Source organism: Uloborus diversus, chromosome 10, assembly GCF_026930045.1.
Source record: "Uloborus diversus isolate 005 chromosome 10, Udiv.v.3.1, whole genome shotgun sequence".
Lineage (NCBI taxonomy): Eukaryota > Metazoa > Arthropoda > Arachnida > Araneae > Uloboridae > Uloborus > Uloborus diversus.
Genome location: NC_072740.1, coordinates 133,530,523 through 133,550,273, shown reverse-complemented (window position 1 = coordinate 133,550,273; position 19,751 = coordinate 133,530,523). Strand labels below are relative to the sequence as shown.

The 19,751-nt window shown below is 30.1% G+C and overlaps 1 protein-coding gene across 3 annotated transcripts in view; it reads left to right on the top strand.

The window, feature by feature from the left end:
• Positions 1–19,751, top strand: part of LOC129231779 (protein fantom-like) — a 35,224-nt gene that overhangs the window by 2,078 nt on the left and 13,395 nt on the right. For 2 of the 3 annotated variants that reach the window (XM_054866145.1, XM_054866147.1), the window contains exons 3-14: positions 4–151; positions 1,544–1,641; positions 4,615–4,754; positions 5,104–5,204; positions 7,990–8,118; positions 9,043–9,237; positions 10,999–11,067; positions 11,441–11,509; positions 11,785–11,897; positions 14,052–14,121; positions 14,520–14,649; positions 15,787–15,875. In XM_054866145.1, the coding sequence (XP_054722120.1) occupies positions 29–151; positions 1,544–1,641; positions 4,615–4,754; positions 5,104–5,204; positions 7,990–8,118; positions 9,043–9,237; positions 10,999–11,067; positions 11,441–11,509; positions 11,785–11,897; positions 14,052–14,121; positions 14,520–14,649; positions 15,787–15,875 (1,326 nt within the window). In that variant the 5' untranslated portion in view covers positions 4–28. The remainder of the gene's footprint in view (positions 1–3; positions 152–1,543; positions 1,642–4,614; positions 4,755–5,103; positions 5,205–7,989; positions 8,119–9,042; positions 9,238–10,998; positions 11,068–11,440; positions 11,510–11,784; positions 11,898–14,051; positions 14,122–14,519; positions 14,650–15,786; positions 15,876–19,751) is intronic. The other variant, XM_054866146.1, reaches the window with a different exon arrangement.

The window sequence follows — 19,751 nt, the reverse complement described above, 5'->3', positions numbered from 1 at the left end:
CAGAAAATGAGAGCTTTAAAAATGAACAATGACCACTTGGTTAAGAATATGGATGCCATGGATTTTCAATTTAAAGCAGAACGGAAAAAAGAACTTAGAATTGATGGAAGAATTGCAAAAAGCAGAAATAAATGCCGCTACTACTATTGAGGTACTTTATGATTTTTTAATAACCGCTAAAACTGGTTTGAGCATCTGTTTTTGAGATCATCTGCATTTTTTTTAATATTTTACTTTATATTAATTCTTTAAACATGATAATAGTAATAAGAATTTTGCACCTTTAGTCTTATATAGCATTCATTCAGCAATACATATTGCTTTTTTTACTTGTTCTTAAACTCTTGTCTCTGTTGACTCTTAACACTGTGTTCCTAAAAGCACAGTTTATGCATTCAACTCTTGGATCATTATTTAGTGTTATTGTAATTGCTATCCTTTAGTTGAAGTTATTACCTAAATTATTTTAAATTCAACAAAATGATAAGTTCATTTTAAGTATATTAAAGTAAAATCTTATTTACAGAATTTTTTTCAGCATTCATGTTCTTTGTCATTAATAATGTAATGCCTTGTCCATTTCCAATGCTTTAAATAATTGAATTTTACTCAAAGAAATGCAGTTTTTTTCCCTAATGAAAATGCTAAAAAAGGGGGGTGTTTTTACTTCTGTATGTACTTAAGCAGTTATACTTTTAAAGTTCTTATTTAAAATGTGCTGATATTAGTTTTATTTATATTTACCACAATTTTGATTGATCATGAGCACTGTGCAATACTGTGAGGTACAAAAAGTGCAAATAGAAAATATGATGACCAGCTACAAACTCTGGACTTAAAGATCAAAGAAAGCTTAAACTCTAGCTGATCACGATTCATATTGTAATTTCTGAAATAGGATCTACAGATAGAGAATAGAATATAGTGAGATTAGCATTTTATTTTAAATCCTTTCTCGGTGCCAGTAAAAATTTTACGGTTTATACAATGTTTGGTTATATTGTAGATTATTTTTTGACTTTTAACATGCATTGCAGTCTGTTAGGAAAAAAATCCTGCTACCAGGACTACAAACTATAATGGGCTTACCGTCCAAAAATATTGTACTACTTGATAAGAGCTAGTATGCCTTTTTAAGCGAGTACAGCAATTTAATTGTTATTGTTTTTCTTAGAGATCAATAACAATTTCATCTGTAGGGAAGAGCTAATAAAGTAATTCAGTTTTAGACTTGAAAGCTTTAAGCTTTTTTTTTTTTGGGGGGGGGGGGCATGCAGTACAAATATCAGTGTATTATGCTTGCACAAACACCGAAAAACTGATTTTTGCTTTGAAAAAAAAATTTTTCTTCCAAAAATTTAATTGCAGTAGAAATAGTTTGCTTGACTTTCAAATTGGGATGATAGTATATATAGTGCTCTGTAGTAGCATCTTGCTTTGCATTTTGGAATAGCTATCAAGCAATTTTTATTTCTAACAAAATATCTTATGTACATTTTTGTACTAAAATTTAGATTAAATATTATTATTGTAATAATTTCAGCTTCAAGAAAGAATCAAGAATACTCAAAGAGAAAGAATCAAGACTATTCAAAGAGAAAATGAAATGTTAAGAGAAACCAATGATATATTAATTAAAAGGTAAGTTAATTGTACTGTATTTCCTTAATTTTTTTAAAAGTTTTTAGCCGAAGGTGTAACTATGGGTGAAGTTAAAAGTTTTTGGGAACATTTTTAAGAAATGCACTTATGTATATAAAATAATATAATTTTTGTATATTTTTTGGCAGTATGAAGATATATAAAATATATTTATCTTTCTTTTTTTAAAGTTTTCAACACATATAAAGCTCTAGAAGTTTTTATCATGTTTATAAAATAAGATTTTCACTATTTCCTAATAACCCTATTTTCTCTCTCTCTCTCTTTCAACATTTTTTATAATCTATTTACTGCTTCTCTTTTAAGAGCCATTATTTTGAAATTCAGACAAAAAACGGAAATTTTGGCAGTGACCATTTTTGATTTTCCTAATTTTTTTATATCTCAAAGTAGGACATAAGAAGTAAACATTCTGAAATTTTTAGCTTTCCAAAAAATTTTTTTCGCTCGTTAAAAATTCCCAAAGTTTGACGTTTTGCAGCGCTTTTTAGAAAAATTCTAAATGTCGCATTTCAGTACGCTTTAGCTCTTTACAGAAACACCACCCCACGGTTATGTTTATATTTATTGGTTGTACTGTATCTAGTGATGACGACTTCATAGTTATTTTGGTTGGGGGTTGTTGCTTTCTTCAGATAAGGGGTCGCAAAGTATGGATTTTATCCGTTTTCGCGCAAGATTAACCTGCGTTATTTCCCCCAAAAAGCCACCCCCCCCGAAAAAAATGTAACATATACTGAAAGTTTATACTATGAAGAGAGTAAATGACACAAAATTTGTTTGAGGTTTAATTTTTTTTAGGAGAAAAATGCAATGATATTTTTCAAATTATCAAAAATTGTGCTTTTTTGATCACAATTAACTCAAAACAGCATCACTAGGAAAAAAACCTTTTGTATATTATGGTACCTGGCTATGTGTAAAACATCATGAAAAAGAAAGCAGCATGGGATCTCTTCTTGTTTTCCAGAAAATAATTTTTTTTTTAGCTCATTTTATGCATTTTCTCGTACGTAAAACGTGTGTCCAGTATGCAGATTAGATCTTCTAAAACTTTAAGGATGTAGTAAGAATGTATATATGTGTGTATAGAGAAAGAAAAAGACCTTTATTTTTCTGATTTTTACAAATTGATGTTATTTTAATTGCAGGTAATACAGAAAACGATAAATCAATATCATATATATATATATATATATATATATATATATAGTACATGTATATATTTATTTATATATATATATATATATATATATATATATACAGATTTATCGTATCAATCCCAAAATAATTCTTTCTTATTTATGTCCGTAGCAATGGAAGAAATATCATGAACAATATCTGTTTCACTTTCCTCTAAATGCCTTTTTTCTATGTCATCTTCAAATACCTCTAAAAGGCTGTCGGTTCTTGATAAATCAGTATTATCCGCTTTTTTTTTCCTTTGTACATCGGTTAAAAGCAGCTTCAATTTGACTTTTTGTCAGATATTCGTTCGGTTGGAATATTTTTATGTCTTCAATCATCTCTATTCTCATTGCATGTTCTGCAACAAAAGAGAAAACAAAGAAGAAAACATTTTGGAAATCTCATGTGAGGGATGGGATCTCCCAACTCGTAAAAGTACACAATTTTCATTGAAACAAATAGAATTTCTTTATGAAAAGTTCCTTTACGGTAAAAAACCAGCAGAAAACAGACGTCCGACCAAGTAGAACATGCAATGAGAACAGAGATGATTGAAGACATAAAAATATCCCAACCGAACGAATATCTGACAAAAAGTCAAATTCAAACTGTTATTAGCTGATATCCCAAGCAAGAAAAAGCGAATAATACTGATTTATCAAGAACTGACAGCCTTTTAGAGGTATTTGAAGATGACATAGAAAATAGACATTTAGAGGAAAGTGAAGCAGATGTTGTTCATGATATTTATATATTTATATATATATATATATATATATATATATATATATATATATATATATATATATATATATATATATATATATATATATATGTATATATATATATAATATGGATTTTTCGTTTTCTGAATTACCTGCAATTAAAATACCATCAATTTGTAAAAATCAGAAAAATAAAGTATTACTAGTCTTTTTCTTTCTCTATACACACATATATACATTCTTACTACATCCTTAAAGTTTTAGAAGATATAATCTGCATACTGGACACATGTTTTACGTACGAGAAAACGCATAAAATGAGCTACAAAAAAAAATTACTTTCTGGAAAACAAGAAGAGATCCCATGCTGCTTTCTTTTTCATGATGTTTTACACATAGCCAGGTACCATAATATATAAAAGGTTTTTTTTCCTAGTGATGCTGTTTCGAGTTAATTGCGATCAAAAAAAGCACAATTTTTGATAATTATGAAAAATATCAGGGTATTTTTCTCCTAAAAAAAATTAAACCTCAAACAAATTTTGTGTCATTTACTCTCTCCATAGTATAAACTTTCAGTATATGTTACATTTTTTTCGGGGGGTAGCTTTTTGGGGGAAATAACGCAGGTTCAACTTGCGCGAAAACGGATAAAATCCATACTTTGCGACCCCTTATCTGAAGAAAGCAACAACCCCCAACCAAAGTAACTATGAAGTCATCATCACTGGATACAGTACAACCAATAAATATAAGCATAATCGTGGGGTGGTGTTTCTGTAAAGAGCTAAAGCGCACTGAAACGCGACTTTTAGAATTTTTCTAAAAAGCGCTGCAAAACGTCAAACTTTGGGAATTTTTAACGAGCGAAAAAAATTTTTTGGAAGGCTAAAAATTTCAGAATGTTCACTTCTCATGACCTACTTTGACATATAAAAAAATTATAAAAATCAAAAATGGTCACTGCCACGCCTTGTCTGAACTTCAAAATAATGGCTCTTAACATCAATGCAGCATATTTTTTAAATCTTTTATAAAGCACTCATGCTGTAGAAAAAGAAGGATCAGATAACCAAATGGAAGACATATTGAAGGAAAAAATATTAATTTTAGAAGCATCTCTTCAGTTTCAAAGAAAAGAAAAAAATGCCATTGAGCAGGAGTATAGTAAAGAAAAAGGTAACATTTTCTTACTTTGTTTGGACTATTTTGCTTTTCATCTTTTATGCTTTGAGAGACAAATATTAAAGTACCATTTGAATCAAGATTTATTTTGAATTTAAATGCGGTAACATATTACTAAGCAGTGTTTAGTATTTAAACTGTTTAGCAGTGTTTTACGAGCGAGGAAAAATCAAAACCATTTTTGAGCCTTAGTTTTTTTTTCTGATTTTTTTCTTTTTTTTTCTTTCTGTACTCTCCTTGTCAAAATTGTTATTTTTCTTTCGTACATATTTCATTTTGTTGTAGTTACTATATTTTTTGAGCATTTCAAATGCTCTATTAAAATAAATATACATTTTTTCAGAAATATTTGCTGTAAAAGAAGAAGCGATCACTCAACTTAAAGATCATTTTAATCAACTAAAGTCCATTATAGAAGAATTAGAAGTTAATGTCTTGAAATCAGTAAGTAATTTATTTAGCTATATTGTTATTGACAAAGTATACTATTGAACATTTCTTTTGATGTTTCCTTTGTGCAAATAATATTGAATTATTTGTGAAACATTTGTTACTTTCATTTTTTTTTTTTTTTTTGAATCTCATTATTTTGAACTTCTGTTGGGTATTTTAATTTTAATTTGTATCCAGTACTTGATTGTGCTTGCTTTCAAATTTATGTACTAATCAGAGGCGTAGCTAGACCCGACTTTCGGAGGGGGGGGGGGTTACTTCTTTTATATATATTTATATATATATATATATAAACTTTTTTTAGCATTACAAAAAATAAAAGGGAGGTGAATCTTACATACTTTGGAATGACTTTGAAATGGAGTGCCTTAAGTCCGACACTTGTGTCAAACAAAACAAAAGCGAAGAATTTTTTAAATATATTTTAATGTTATGGAAAATTCAACTTTTTTTTATTTTCCCCCCGTTTAATTTAAAGTGAAATTTTCTAGCAACAGTTTTGTCAAAACCAGTCAATCCAAACCAATGAGCGTGTTCCGTTCATTTCAGCGTGTTTGCTTAATTTAGAGGCTAACAGGCTAACACACATCTACAAAAGCTGGCACCCCTGAAAGCTAATAGATGCATCCATTTCCACCTGTAAACTGGATGTTTGACTTTCAATCTCATCGGTGGTCAGACTGTAAAGACTATTTTTATTAACTTGGTTAGCACTAAAAGTATGAAATAAAATTAAAAAAAAAAGACTCCTTAAAATATAACCCACAAAAAATGAAATTACTTTTCATATCATTATATTTGTATGTTGCTTTTTATGTATTTACATTTATGCTAATTTTAAAGCAGTTAATAAAATTTGAAATAAAAAAAGGGAAGAAATATAGGTGGTAGAAAGTTATTCACTCAAAGCTGCATATGTGTTCTCCTCTCAAGTTTTTATTTTTAATTTTATTAGCTGCTTTAGAATTTACATAAATATCTATTTGAGAGAGCAACAGCAATTTTCGAGTGTTATGAACAGAAGTCTTTTTTATTTTCTACTTTTTAATGCGAATCAAGCTAACAGAGTCTAGATTTATTTCGTTTTTTAACATTTTATTCATGTAATGCTATGCAGTTTTTCTGTTGAATTAAAATAAAATTACCTTCAGAAGGGTCCGATGGGACTAATGCTGCTTTGCAGACTGTACTTCGTTTTCTTCAGCCGACGTTAACTTTCTCTTTTTAGAGCAATCCTTTTTGTCATTTTCATTTTTTTTGGAGGGGGGGGGGTTAAAAAAGCTTGTTATCGGTTTTGCTCGCTTCATTATGCAACAACTTTCACTTAGAATGTACTATTTTAAACAGACTGTACGTTTCCAAAAGAATACGCAGTAAATACTGGCTGAAAAAATCAATGTGATTGCAATGGATACTTGGTTAGCAAAGGTCGTTTTGATTATGACCTATGATGACATACACGAGACCAGACCAACAAAAACCTCTATCGTCTCGAATTCCGTTCATGCTATCATTTTCGGATTCGAAGCCCAATGATCTTTAAAGCAGCAAACAAAAACATTTTCTTCAACTCAGAAACACAGGAGTTGTCTTCAAGAACTGAGGGGGCAGTGGAAAAAAGGGAGAAGTGTGTTCCACGAATAGGCTTTCTTGGAAGATTAACAAAAGGACAATCGTTTTGCGCACTTTCTTGGAAGGGGTGAAATTCACAGGTTTGATATTTAAGATGAACATTTCAAGTTCATGATTAAAGGTCATTGAAGTTAAAAGCCATTTTGCTCTGTTATCTGGATTAGTACTGTTCTTTGGTTGCTCTCTTTCTTAAAATTGTGATTCCTTAGAAAACTGAAATGATAGGAGTAAAAAGAAAGTATAAAATTTTTTCAAGTGATGAAAAAGATTTGCAGCAATTGCTAACTTCAAGAAGATAAATAATGAATCAAAAAGAAAAAAATAATCAGGGACCAAAAAGCAATAAAAGACTTTTTCTTGAAAGAAATATGCTTAAAGTTTCTTTTAGTGTCAAAATGATTCCTTAAACTCGTAATAAAGCACTTAATAATGTAATAACAGAATAAATACCTAACAAAACTAATACAGAGGAATTTTAATCAAGAGCTCATATTTTCTTGATTTCAAATTTTCACCTTCATATTCCCAATTTCTTTAAAGTTTCTTATAGCCCCCATATCTCAAAACCTCTTTATCTCGATTTTTTTCATTCCTGTGAAATTCGAAATCTACAGATTCGACTGTATGCAATATTCCCATTGCGCCACTCACAAAATTAAACATATTTAACAATTTGCAGAATCTATGTCGAAGAAAGGCTACATATACATGGATTTAACAAATCAATCTCATTTCTAAAGCAAAGTGTCAAATTTCAGTCAATTATCGAAAAATTGTCGCAGCAGAGGGTCTTTACGCTTGAGGGTCACTCATGGAGCAGATTTTCAATGGCATTGGGGGGGGGGGGGAGCAAAGTGAATTTTTGACCTTTGTTACTCAGAAAAAAGTCATTTAATTTTTTTTCTTTTTCTTTTTTTTCTTTCTCTTTTTTCTTTTTTTTTTGAGACAAACGTTTCGGGGGGGGGGGGGGGGTTGTCCCCAAACCCCTCCCCTTAGCTACGCCCCTGGTACTAATTAATCTCCTTAAAAATAATGACTCTAAATCTTTCTTTTCTTATGATAACATATTATGTATTTGTTATGTATTTATTATTTTGTATTATATACTCTTTCCAATTACATTTTTCTTACATTTTTTTAAAAGCAGGATGTAAGATTTGATGAATTAGTTGAAGATTTTAACTTGCTGAAACAGAAGAAAGATAACAAAAAAGGTTTTGATGATGATCTGCCTCAAGCAGAATTAGATGATCTTCGTGCTAAATTGGAAAAGGTATTTTAACTAAAGTAATCTTAGTAATGGTACTCTTTTCAATTACAAAGGGTAAATCATATAAGGAATGTTAACTTTGAAGCTCATATGCACACATCCCTTATTGGGCGATTCTCAAAAAACTGAATTTTATGTCTATGAAGAACAAATAAATTGCATGATTCAGAAAGTTGTTTTCAATTTTTGATTCTGAAATATAGCTTTTTAACTTATTTCCATTCAGGTAAAAAAAGATAGTGCATTATTATTTTCTGAGAAAATTTTTTACTTACCCAATAGTCACTCTTCTGGCCTGCCCAAATATTTTCACAAATGTACTTAATTATCTTGAAATTTGATATCAACATTCTACTAATTAAATTAGTATTGGTAAATTATGTGTACTTAAAGGGGTAAAATAACATTGTTTTTCTCTATTTAATTATTTAACTCATCAAGATACATCCTTTTTAAGCTTGTCCCAAGGTTTTCATGCCGCTTTCCCGACCTTGGAATGTGTTCAAAAAGGGGAAGAAAAAAGGAATTTTAAATCTATTTGATAATACTGTTCATTCCCATCATTTTGTTCGATTTCTGTCATATTTTGTGTGTCTGATTTGCCTTGCGTTCTTATTATGTTTTTAAAGTTTGCAACTGGGGCATATTATATTTTTATAGTCACTCTTTTATTATAATGAAGACAAAAAAAAATGAAGTCAAAGTGATTATTATTGTGACAGATTTGTTTTCAAAAATTAAAACTGTTGAGAACAATTCGTGAACAAATCAAATTAGTGGATAAATTGTATGAGAAACTACTGTAGCATGTTTATTTGGGAAATTTGATCACATGAGTGTAAAAAAAAAGTTTACACTTAAAATTTGATGTTTCAAGTCTGCAGTGTATCATATTTACATTATTGTATCATGTACTCTTTTGTCTAGTCTCAAGAAAATAACGAAGAGACCATCAAGGAGCTGCAGAACATTAGAAGTCTAATGACTAAATATGATGTAAATAAGGCTTCCCAGATTGAAGTAGAAGCTCTGTCAAAAAGGCTTGATCGGCAAGAAAAAGAATTAGCTGCAAAAGTTGAAAAATACTCCCACTTGCTTGATGTAGGAGCTGCACGAGTTCAGGTACGTTTTCCTTTCCTAATGCTTTTCTTTTTGTTTTAAAGTTTGTTAAACCTTGAACTCTTTGTAATTAGTAAAGAAAATTTCACAAACAATATATTTTTTTTTTTTCCAGTTTTAGATAATAGCATTTTGTGGGTCAGAACTATGTAGTACCACATGTGCTCTATTCTAGTCAGGAACAAAAATACCGCTGAAGATTTAAGCATTTTTTAATACAGACAATTTAATAAAAAATGAGACTCATATTGTAATATTTTGTTGTAAGTCAAAAATTATTTTTGTTATTATAAATGATAAAGATTTTGTTGTTAACATTTTAAATATTGAGATCTCCTATTATTCAATGCAGAAAAAATTTAGTTAATATTGAGCCTATTTGTATTTTAAATAAGTTGTACTATTAGTCAAGTACATATGGGGCAAAGTGAAATAGTTTGTTTCATTTACTCACTCAATCATTTAATATAAATCACTTATGTTTTCATTTAGTAATTAATTCATTTGCATTTCTACATTTAATAAATCACTTATTTATTCATTCATTCACTGATTTTCTTATTCATTCATTCTTCTACTCGCTTATTTATTTTTCTTATATTAATTGATTTATTCTTTTAAATATTGTTCATTGTTTCATTATCTTTTCATTTATTCATTTAATCCTTTATTTACTGATTCTTTCAGACCCCAAAGAGTTCCTATTTTTCTTACTTTTTTGAGCTTATTTTCCTACTTTTTCCTTTCCCCCCCTAATTTTTCTTTCTTTAGTATAGCACTTCTAATTGTGAATTGATTCTTATTTTTACAATGCCGCACCAATAATTTTCTGCATGTTTCAATTTTGAAAATAAAAAGAAACAAGCGGATCCTGAGCTTTTCATTATATAGCTATACAGTAATTTCTGGAAGGAATGCCGCGGCATCTGCGGGTTTAAAAGTTAAATTTTTGTAAGTGACTTTTTTGTCGTTGCGGCATTTATGATCGACTTTTCTTTTTATCTCCCCATCTTCAGTCCTACTGTTTTAACGAAAAAATAAAGAAATAGATACTGGCATATTCTGATGCAATTATATATTATTTACCTGTCAATTAGAAGCTTTAATTAAAGTAAACGGCCTGCTGTCCAAAAAGTGCGGTAAAAGCCGAATTTTCTATTCGCCAATTTTTTTTTATAGATGATTACAAGTGAAATGGAACTCTATTTATACAGACACGCAATGTAAATCCTTAAAAGGAACGTATGGAAGCAAAAATGAAAAACCTGTACATTATACATATTTTATTGATGTTAGTACAAAATAAAAGCGATAGATAACAGAAATTTGCAAAAATGGACCACTTCAATCGTAAACATGATTATAAAATTTATGAAATTTTATTTTCTTTCCTTGCAAAGAGTGTATTTGCAAGAAAAAAACACGGCTAAACCTAGATGGGCAAAACATTCCCGATTTTCGGAGAAAACTTGGAAATCAATTTAAATGCAAGATTCGTTTTTACTTCTCCACATTTTAAAAAGTTGGGGGATAGAGCCACAAGCAAATTTGAACTGTTTTTTTGTTCTATTTAATACATATTTTCTACTCTGATACTAGTATATCATCAATTATGATTTGTTCATTTTGGAAAAACTCAGTCATCTTAACTATTTTACTTTGCCCCACATTCCCCTACTTCATGATTCACTTGTTTGTGTCTTAGTGTATTTTCCTTATTTGAATGCAAAGCTATTCTTAATCATATTTTTTCTTCCTTTAAAGAAACTTGAAAAAAAAATGAATGATATTGCTTATGGAACTAAAATTTTTACCATTCCTGATGATGAATGTGTAAGTGTTGTTTCGTTTCATTTAACTTAAGTATTTTTATATTCTTATACAAGAAAAAAAGTTGTTTATTTATATAGCTGAATTTTAAAGGATTTTATTTTAGTTTACAAATTCATTTTTATGCATATAAATATTAAAGTGGTTCTAAGGATTTAAAGTTGCACCCCATATTGAACATTAGTAATATCATATAAAGAATAATTTATATGTTTAACTTTTCTTTCTAAATGTTAAGGACTTTGTTGGAGAAGAAAGGTTTTTTAGATGTATTTCAGAAAAATATTTGTGCCTTTAATAATGTTGTTAGTTTTACCTTTCGGTGTTGAGCAGTATGTTATATTAACGCCATGCTTTTTTATTTTCTCATTCACAGGATAATGAAACGCTGAAAACTGAGACCTTGAGTAGAGGAGAAAACATTTTTGAAATCCATATTAACAAAGTATGTAGCATACATTTTTGTGTTTTATGCTTCTTATCAGGGTTGTTAAGTCGGAGTCAGACTAATTTTAGTTGGTAATTTTTCCTTGGACTCCCCAGCCCTGCTTATTATTATGGGTATTTTTCCTCATGTGAGTTAAGATTTGAGATTTAATTACAGAAACCAATTTTTGTACTTAATTCAATCCATAATTTGACCTATTATTTTTCCTTATACTCATAAAACAGGTTTGAAACTGTTACTTTTTCTATATTAAAGTTTATTTGACTTTACAGATTGATTTCAATAATGTTGTGAAGAAAAAACGTGGCTCAAATCCGAATATCTTCATGACTTGGAATTTTTATGAATTTGAACTACAGTCTACTCCTGTTGTTTCTGCTCAAAGGTAACTAGATTGTTAAGTTCAACAAATTTTGCTCTTTAAAGAAATATAATATTTGAAACATTACTGGTTGATTAACTTTTATGCAATTTTATTAAAATTTAAATTTTTTTTTCCTTTTTTTTTTTGGTGTATCTTTGCAAACTCTTTCAAAAGCACGAACATTGTGCGTATTAACTATATCAAGCAAAATAACTTATTTTAATACTTGATCTTAAGCTTTGCTTTCATTTTAAATTTGTTATTTGTGTTTCAGCATGGTTTATATTTTGTTATAAAAGTAAAATATTACTTTTACTTTGCTTTAATTTCTAAGTTCCTGCAAATAATATTATCGGAAATAAAGATCATTGCCTCTCATATTTTTTTCATTTCTCTTCAGATGGATGACAAATTCTTTGGCCTTAAAATTTTTGTATGCTGTTTTATTACTTTTGAATTTGTAAAAAATCATTAATAATTAAAGCTTCAAAACACAAGAAGGTTAGATTTTCTATTTGACGTATGAATTTAAACAAGAATTTTTTAAAATGAAGGTTAGAAAAGAAAAGAAAAGAAAAAGAAAAAACTAATAAAACCTTTATTTCTGTTTATGATAGAGTTCAGTAGCTTAGAGACAATAATTACTTTAGTGCAAGGGCACCCATATGCAATATTTTAAGGGGGTAGGGGCTCAAAAAATTTCCCCATGGTTTAGCAGAATATTTTCCCCATGGAAACCGATTTCAGTACAGATTCGAGATATTAAAATTTGTCATTTTTTTCATTAATGGCTGGAAATTTTTTTTTTATACATTACTTTTGGCGTATGTCATATTCCATAACAGAGGACTTACGCAACCTCCATTTTGGAATTTCAAACCAGTTGCAGCCATGTTGAATCAAGCTGGATTATTCCTTTTTTTCTAAAAATTTATTCAAGGCATTTCGGAAGGCAGTGAAATATCAAAATTAGGAAATTCAGATACTAAAATTATGCAAATATATGCCAATGCTGTGAGTTATTTATCGAGATTTTGTTCATTGTTTTAAAACTTTCTTAAAATTTTTGTTGATTCATATCAGATAATTTAAATAGTAAATATAGATTGAAGCAACAAACAAACATATCTGACGACTTGAAATCCGCCAACAGCCAAAATCTGCATCGATTCACTCCCCCCCCTTTTTTGTTGCTACATATTTTCTTTGCATGCTTATTTCTTTCAGTTTATGGTTCAAATCGGGATTATTTGCCTAAATTATTGTTTTTAACACATAATACATTCAGCCTTAATATTATGCATTATATGCATGCCGAGCGATGCAATCACATAAATGCATATTTATTCTAAAAAATAAGTTTGTGTTTTTGCTCAATATGCTATACTTTGTGTACTATTGAAGAAATAATTAGAAATATCATGAAACGAAAGCAGATGCTAAAAGATTGCTGCAGAGGTACAGTGAAACACTAACATTGTATGTGACATGTGTCATCAAAGAAAAGCAAAAAGATTTAAGTAACTGCTGAAAGACTTAGTGATTAGTGAAATTAGTGATTTCATGAAGTAATTCATAAATATTTTAAAGTTTTGAACTTTTTTTTTTTTTTTCAGTTTTAAGGTACAGCTCTTACATGTAGTTTTTTTATGACCTGAAATTTGCAAAATCCTAAATTATGCAAAACCATTTCTCCCGAGTTGTGCAAGCCACTGTAACTACTTAACACTTTGCACTCATTTTTACATCATTCTGAATTTTATGTGTCTTTAATTAAATTTGAGCAAATTTTTGTAGGATGAGATAATGGTGTGCATGCCCATTTTCAAACATTGGCTAGCATGAGGTAGGAATAAGGAAGGGAGGTATTGTTAACTTTCCCAAAATATTTTTTCACCTCACTTTAGCTGGAGTTTTTGTAATATTGAATTATATGCAGTCCAGAGGGGGCATATGAAGGGTATGTGAGGGCTTTGGAAAACATTTCAGTCGTTGGCACAATGCAGAAATGAAGAAATTTATATGACGTCCAAAAGGGCATGATCATTGGCTTTCAGGCCAAAGGTGGTAGCATTTCCAAAACGGCTGAATTTATGAACAGATTTATGTGACTGTTTAATTTATATGCTTGTGATAAGTTAATTTTTGAAACTAAAGTTTTTTTTTCTTTTGCAGACCCAGTTTTAATTTTACTTCTCAATATAATGTTCAAGTGGATGATTATTTTTTGTGTTATCTTCTTCAAGTAATTATAAATTTATTTGTACTATTTCAAAAATGTATTTCTTTATATCATATTCAAATTAAATATTAATAATAGCATTTGTGTAAAATTTTGTTTGCAAAATTGTCATTGTCTGAAGACCGCCCAGTTTTAATTTTAAGTTACCTTTTTAATTCTTTATTTTATTTGACTATTCTAAAATTTTCATTTAAACTTAGTTTGTTTTTTCATCCAATTTGCTTCAACTTTTTAATGGACTTTTGTTGTTCAGTTAAATTAATTTCGATTTGTAGAACTGAAATATTTTTTTCTCTTAAAAAAATACAGTTAACTGTGATGTTACACAAAACTTTTCTCTGAAATATAAGAATACATAATTTTAAATTTACTTTATTCTTGCATTGTGATTTATGTTTCAGAATTCAATTACGCTGGAACTTCATGAGTGTTTTGGTGCAGATTATAAAACTGTTGCTACATCAAAACTACATTTTTCTGACATTATATCCAAGCCTGTTAGTAGAATTCATGGAACCCAGTCTTTGATTAGTATGTTCTATTTTATGAAGTTTTATTATTAGAGTTAGTAGTTAGTCATCTACTTTAAGATGTAGTTTCTTTTATCATTAGGTTTAGTGAAATGCCTCTAGTTATAATTGTAGAAAATAATAAATCAAATTGTGACTAATTATAAGTAGATTTGTTATTTTTAAATCTACTTTCTATACCGAAGTACTAGAATACATTTTAAATGACCCACAAGAGGTCTGTTAAAAAAGGCTCTGACCTTATTTTTACGTGGAAACCAAATAAATATGAATTCAGCGTGCTTGCTTGAGCATATGTGCTCATGTGTAATTTTTTCATGTATGTCTATAGCGTCTGTTTCTGACAAACAGTGTTTGACTGAGGTTGTATGTAGAGATTTTTTTTTCTTTTTTTTTTTAATTAAAAAAAAAAGACAAAATCATTGCATCAAATTCTGTCAGAAACTGCACAACAGCCCAAACAGAAACCATTCGGAAAATGCAGACGTCTTTCGGTGACGATTTTCAAGGCCAGTTCTCATATGTAAATCAGACATTTTTAGTCCCCCTCCCCCAATAAAAAAAAAAAATTCTGTAACTCAACAGGCCCCTTACTTCCCTGATGTGGCCCCTGTGGCTTCTGGTAGTTCCCTACTAAACTCAAGGGGTGATTGAAAGCACAAGATTTCAAACAGGATAGTACGTTGTAGCTGTAGCAACAGCCGAGCTAAACTCCATTCCAAAGGCTGAAACTCCATTCCCCTAAACTTCATTTCGAAGGATATTTCCAAGACTTCAGGCTTGGCAACTTTTTCCTTGGCCAAAAATTGGATACTTTTCTAACAGGAAAACTTTAAAAAAAAAATAAAGCTAGCACAGGAATGCAAAAAAAGAAACAAATAAGGCGAAAAACTGCACACATTGCCAATACATTCTTAATATGGATGGTTTAAAAAAATTTTGAAATTCATCTTTGCTCAAATGTCTGCTCTTTTTACCAACATTCATAGTCAATTTGATTATTACATTCTATCACTCTGTTAGTTAAAGCTGTTGTAAACAAGTTAGGTTTTCACTTATTTCTTTAAGTTTTCTTTTTGTTTAAAAATAATATATTTTATTGTGCATTTAAAGAAAAGTAATTTAATTTTTATTTCAGGTGTAGAAGATTCTGATATTTGTTTGGGATCAGTGGAGTTTTGGGCGCGTTTAAAAGTACCGATGGAGGAAACTTTCAGGCCGTTTATGGTTCGATTTTTACCTTTTTTTTCTCATTAAATTAGTTTGATCAAACAAACTGTCTTAATTAGATTTAAAATTGTTGTCAATATATTAAGGGCGTCCTAATCTTCATAATTTATCTCAAGTTTTGCTTCTAATTGTATTTTACTGAATTTTTTGATGGCAACAACACCAATGAAGGAAGGAAAAAGACTGCTTTGTTTTTCACTTTTAAGAAAGCTTGAATGCTCAGGTGTGGTGAACATTCAATTTTTCTTGTTATTCAACATTCATAACGAACAACCTAAATTTTTGGAATCCTTCTGTTGAAAACACCTAGCATGATTTTGTTCAGTATTTTGTATCATATTTTATAGCACCTACCTTGACAATTTTGAATTTTTTCTAATGTATACCATGAAAAAGAGTTTGCAAGCAAAAGATTCTCAACATCTTAAGTAAATAACTGAATTTTCTTCAATTTTATAAATTTATATTTTTCCCTTTCATATTTTAATTTTAGTATATTATTACATGCTCCCCTCCCCCCACAAATCTCTGCTACTAATTTAGAAAGTTGGGAGCTGAGGTTATGGTGAATTGTTTGTTATCCATGTTGTAACACAGCGCAATTCTCAAAAACTCTCAATTATAACCTACCCTCCCTCCCAATTTATTAGTTTTGTTTACAAAATAGAGGGAGGAAGGGTTAGTTTCAGGCTTTTATGAACATAAATTATTCATTGCATTTGTCACATTTGTTATTAAATGAGCCGTTTAACCCTCCTCCCTCCCCCTGCTCAAAACTCTGCTGCTAATTTAGATTTTCAGAAGTTGGGAGCTGAGGTTATGGTTAAATGTTTGTTATCCATGCTGTAACACAACTCATTTGTGTGCCATGTTCTCACACATGTTTCGCAAAGTTTTGGGGGTTCAGAGATGTTTAGGGGAAAATGTCGGCTAAAATATTGCTCAGAATTGAACTGCGTTTCCACGTGAATGATGATCTACCAATGCTTATGACTCTTAAGGTTTCAAGATAACTAACTGTGTATAACAAGCATTCAACCATAACTAATATAACATAAAAATAGAGAGGGGTTGGGAGTATACCCCCCTATTCTGAGCCACAGTCTGGTTATCCTATTCAGAGGCTGCAGTTTCGTCCTTGTTATGGCCGCATCAATCTGGAATAGGGAATATATTGCATGTTGTTCTGCCTTGGCCCTAAATAAAGGGCCGTAATTTACTGCTTGATACCAAAGCGTTGCATTTAATTTACGAACTGAATCACACCATGTCTGCGGACTCTCGCTGGTGAGATAAATTTACTTTATCTAGCAGATTGTGTTGGCTCTCTCCGCTTCAATGAAATGACTTTTGCCCTCGGCTTGGTTATTCTCTATTCCAGACTGATGAGTCCACAACAAGTACAAAATTGCATTCTCTGGGTGGGATAACCAATCTGTCGGTATATTGCTTGCACTCTATTTTTTCAGAACAGGATATTTTATGCTTATCCTCATGTATCATTTTTCCACATCCATAATTTGAAATAAATGGTTAGATATGAAAAAAATCAATCTGTCAAGCTGCTACTGCATTTATAAAATCTTTCCTGGTACTTACATGTGATGCATTAATTGAGGTTTCAGTAATTCACTCATGAGTTCTCATGTAAATGTACTAAATTTTTAAAATTTCACTTATTGAGATTATGAAACTATGAATCATTGAGCAGCAAAACCAAATAAATAAATAAATAAATAAAATAAAAAAATAAAGAAAATAAATAAATAAAAAAAAATAAATAAAAAATAAATTGATTAAATAAATAAATAAATAAAAATAAGGCTATGAATCCAGCATTATTTGTATGAAAGTTTTCAAGTTGAACTTCATATGCAACACTCCTACAGGTTCTATAAAGTGCTTAGTTTTAAACTAAAATTCTCTCTCTCTCTCTCTTTTTGATCTCTCTCTCCTTCTCTTCCTCCCCCATTTTCACCCTAACAGTTTTAATGCACTTGTATATTTTCTGTAATTACAGTGGCATAACACGAAACTGAATTCGAATATGAAGTCCAATATTTTTTTACATCGTTCCTATGTCATCTTTATACATAAAGGGCTAATCTCTGTCTGGATGTCCGGGGTAAACTTCAAAACTACTGGACGGATTTTAACCATTTTTTCACCATAGATAGCTACATAATCGGGGAACAACTTAGGCTATAATTTATCACTAAAAAACTTAGTTTAAGAAGGTCGCGATCGAAAACGGTAACTGTCATGTAATTTCCACATCAAATGATTAAAGATTAAACCCATTGTTTCGAAAATTCGTTGCCTAACAACAGCAATATTAAAAGTAATCATAATGTAAATTTTGAGTCAAGGCCTCTCTGGAGCAAGCATGACATTGCTTTCCTAGGAATTGCATCCTCATCTTTATACATAAAGGGCTAATCTCTGTCCGGATGTCCGGGGTAAACTTCAAAACTACTGGAGCGATTTTAACTTTTTTTCACCATAGATCGCTACATAATCGGGGAACAACTTAGGCTATAATTTATCGCTAAAAAACTTAGTCTAAGAAGGTCGTGATCGAAAACAGTAAATGTCATGTAATTTCCACATCAAATGATTAAAGATTAAACCCATTGTTCCGAAAATTCGTTGCCTAACAACAGCAACACTAAAAGTAATCATAATGTAAATTTTGAATCAAGGCCTCTCTGGAGCAAGCATGACATTGCTTTCTTAGGAGTTGCATCCTCATCTTTATACATAAAAGGCTACTTCTGTCCGGATGTCCGGGGTAAACTTCAAAACTACTAGACGGATTTTAACCATTTTTTCACTATAGATTGCTACATTATCAGGGAGCAACTTAGGCTATAATTTATTCCTTAACAACTTAGTTTAAAAAAGTTATGGTGGAAAACAGTAAATTTCATGTAATTTCCCCATGTTATGATTAAATGTAAAACCCATTGTTACAAAAATTGATTGCCTAACAACAGCAATATTAAAAGTAATCAAAATGATAATTTTGAATCAAGGGTTCTCCGGAGCAACTATGATATTTATTGATTTCTTAGGAGTTGCATCCTTATCTTCTCTACATATTATAAAATGAAGTGTCCAAAAAGTGTCTGTTTGTTTGAACTCGCAAAACTCGAGAACTACCCGGCCGATTTCGCTAAACTTTTCACAATTTGTTCCTTTAAGTCTTGAGAAGGTTTGCAGACCAGTTCGAAAACAATTCGATGAATAGTTCTTTTTTTTATTCCAATTTAGGCCCAATTTTCACATAAATTCCCGAATATGGGGGTGAAAAATTACTCGCAATAAGTAACATTATATATCGTTGGAAAGGGAAGAGTTTTCCGCGTTCTACGCAATTTGTTCCAACGCTCTAACTTAATTGCAGCGGGAGTTATTTACGTTTTTATCTCGAATTTCTTTAGGCTTAGCTGAAATTTAGGCACTACTTTCTTCATTAAATTTATCAATAAAAAGTGAAGGAATTGTCCTACAGTTTTCTTTTTGACACCATTGAAAAGATCTACCATTTTTACTCCAGATCTAACTCGACCTTTGGTCGAAAGTTTAACCCTCTATCTCCATTAGAAAAAAAGTTACAAGCGAATTAAATGAAGTTCAAAAATCTGTTCTCTATTCAAGTTTTTAAACCATTTTATTTTACGTTTCCACGGTAATGCTTTTTGAATTCATTATTTCCATCTTTCTCATTTTCAATTCTGAAACTTATTTTATTTTGTGTTTCCATGGTTACGCTTTTTAAATCCATCTTTCTCATTTTATTTTAATTTCTTAAAAGTATTTTAATACCTATCGTCATTGTTTGGAGGGGAAATTTTGCATGATGATTTTTTT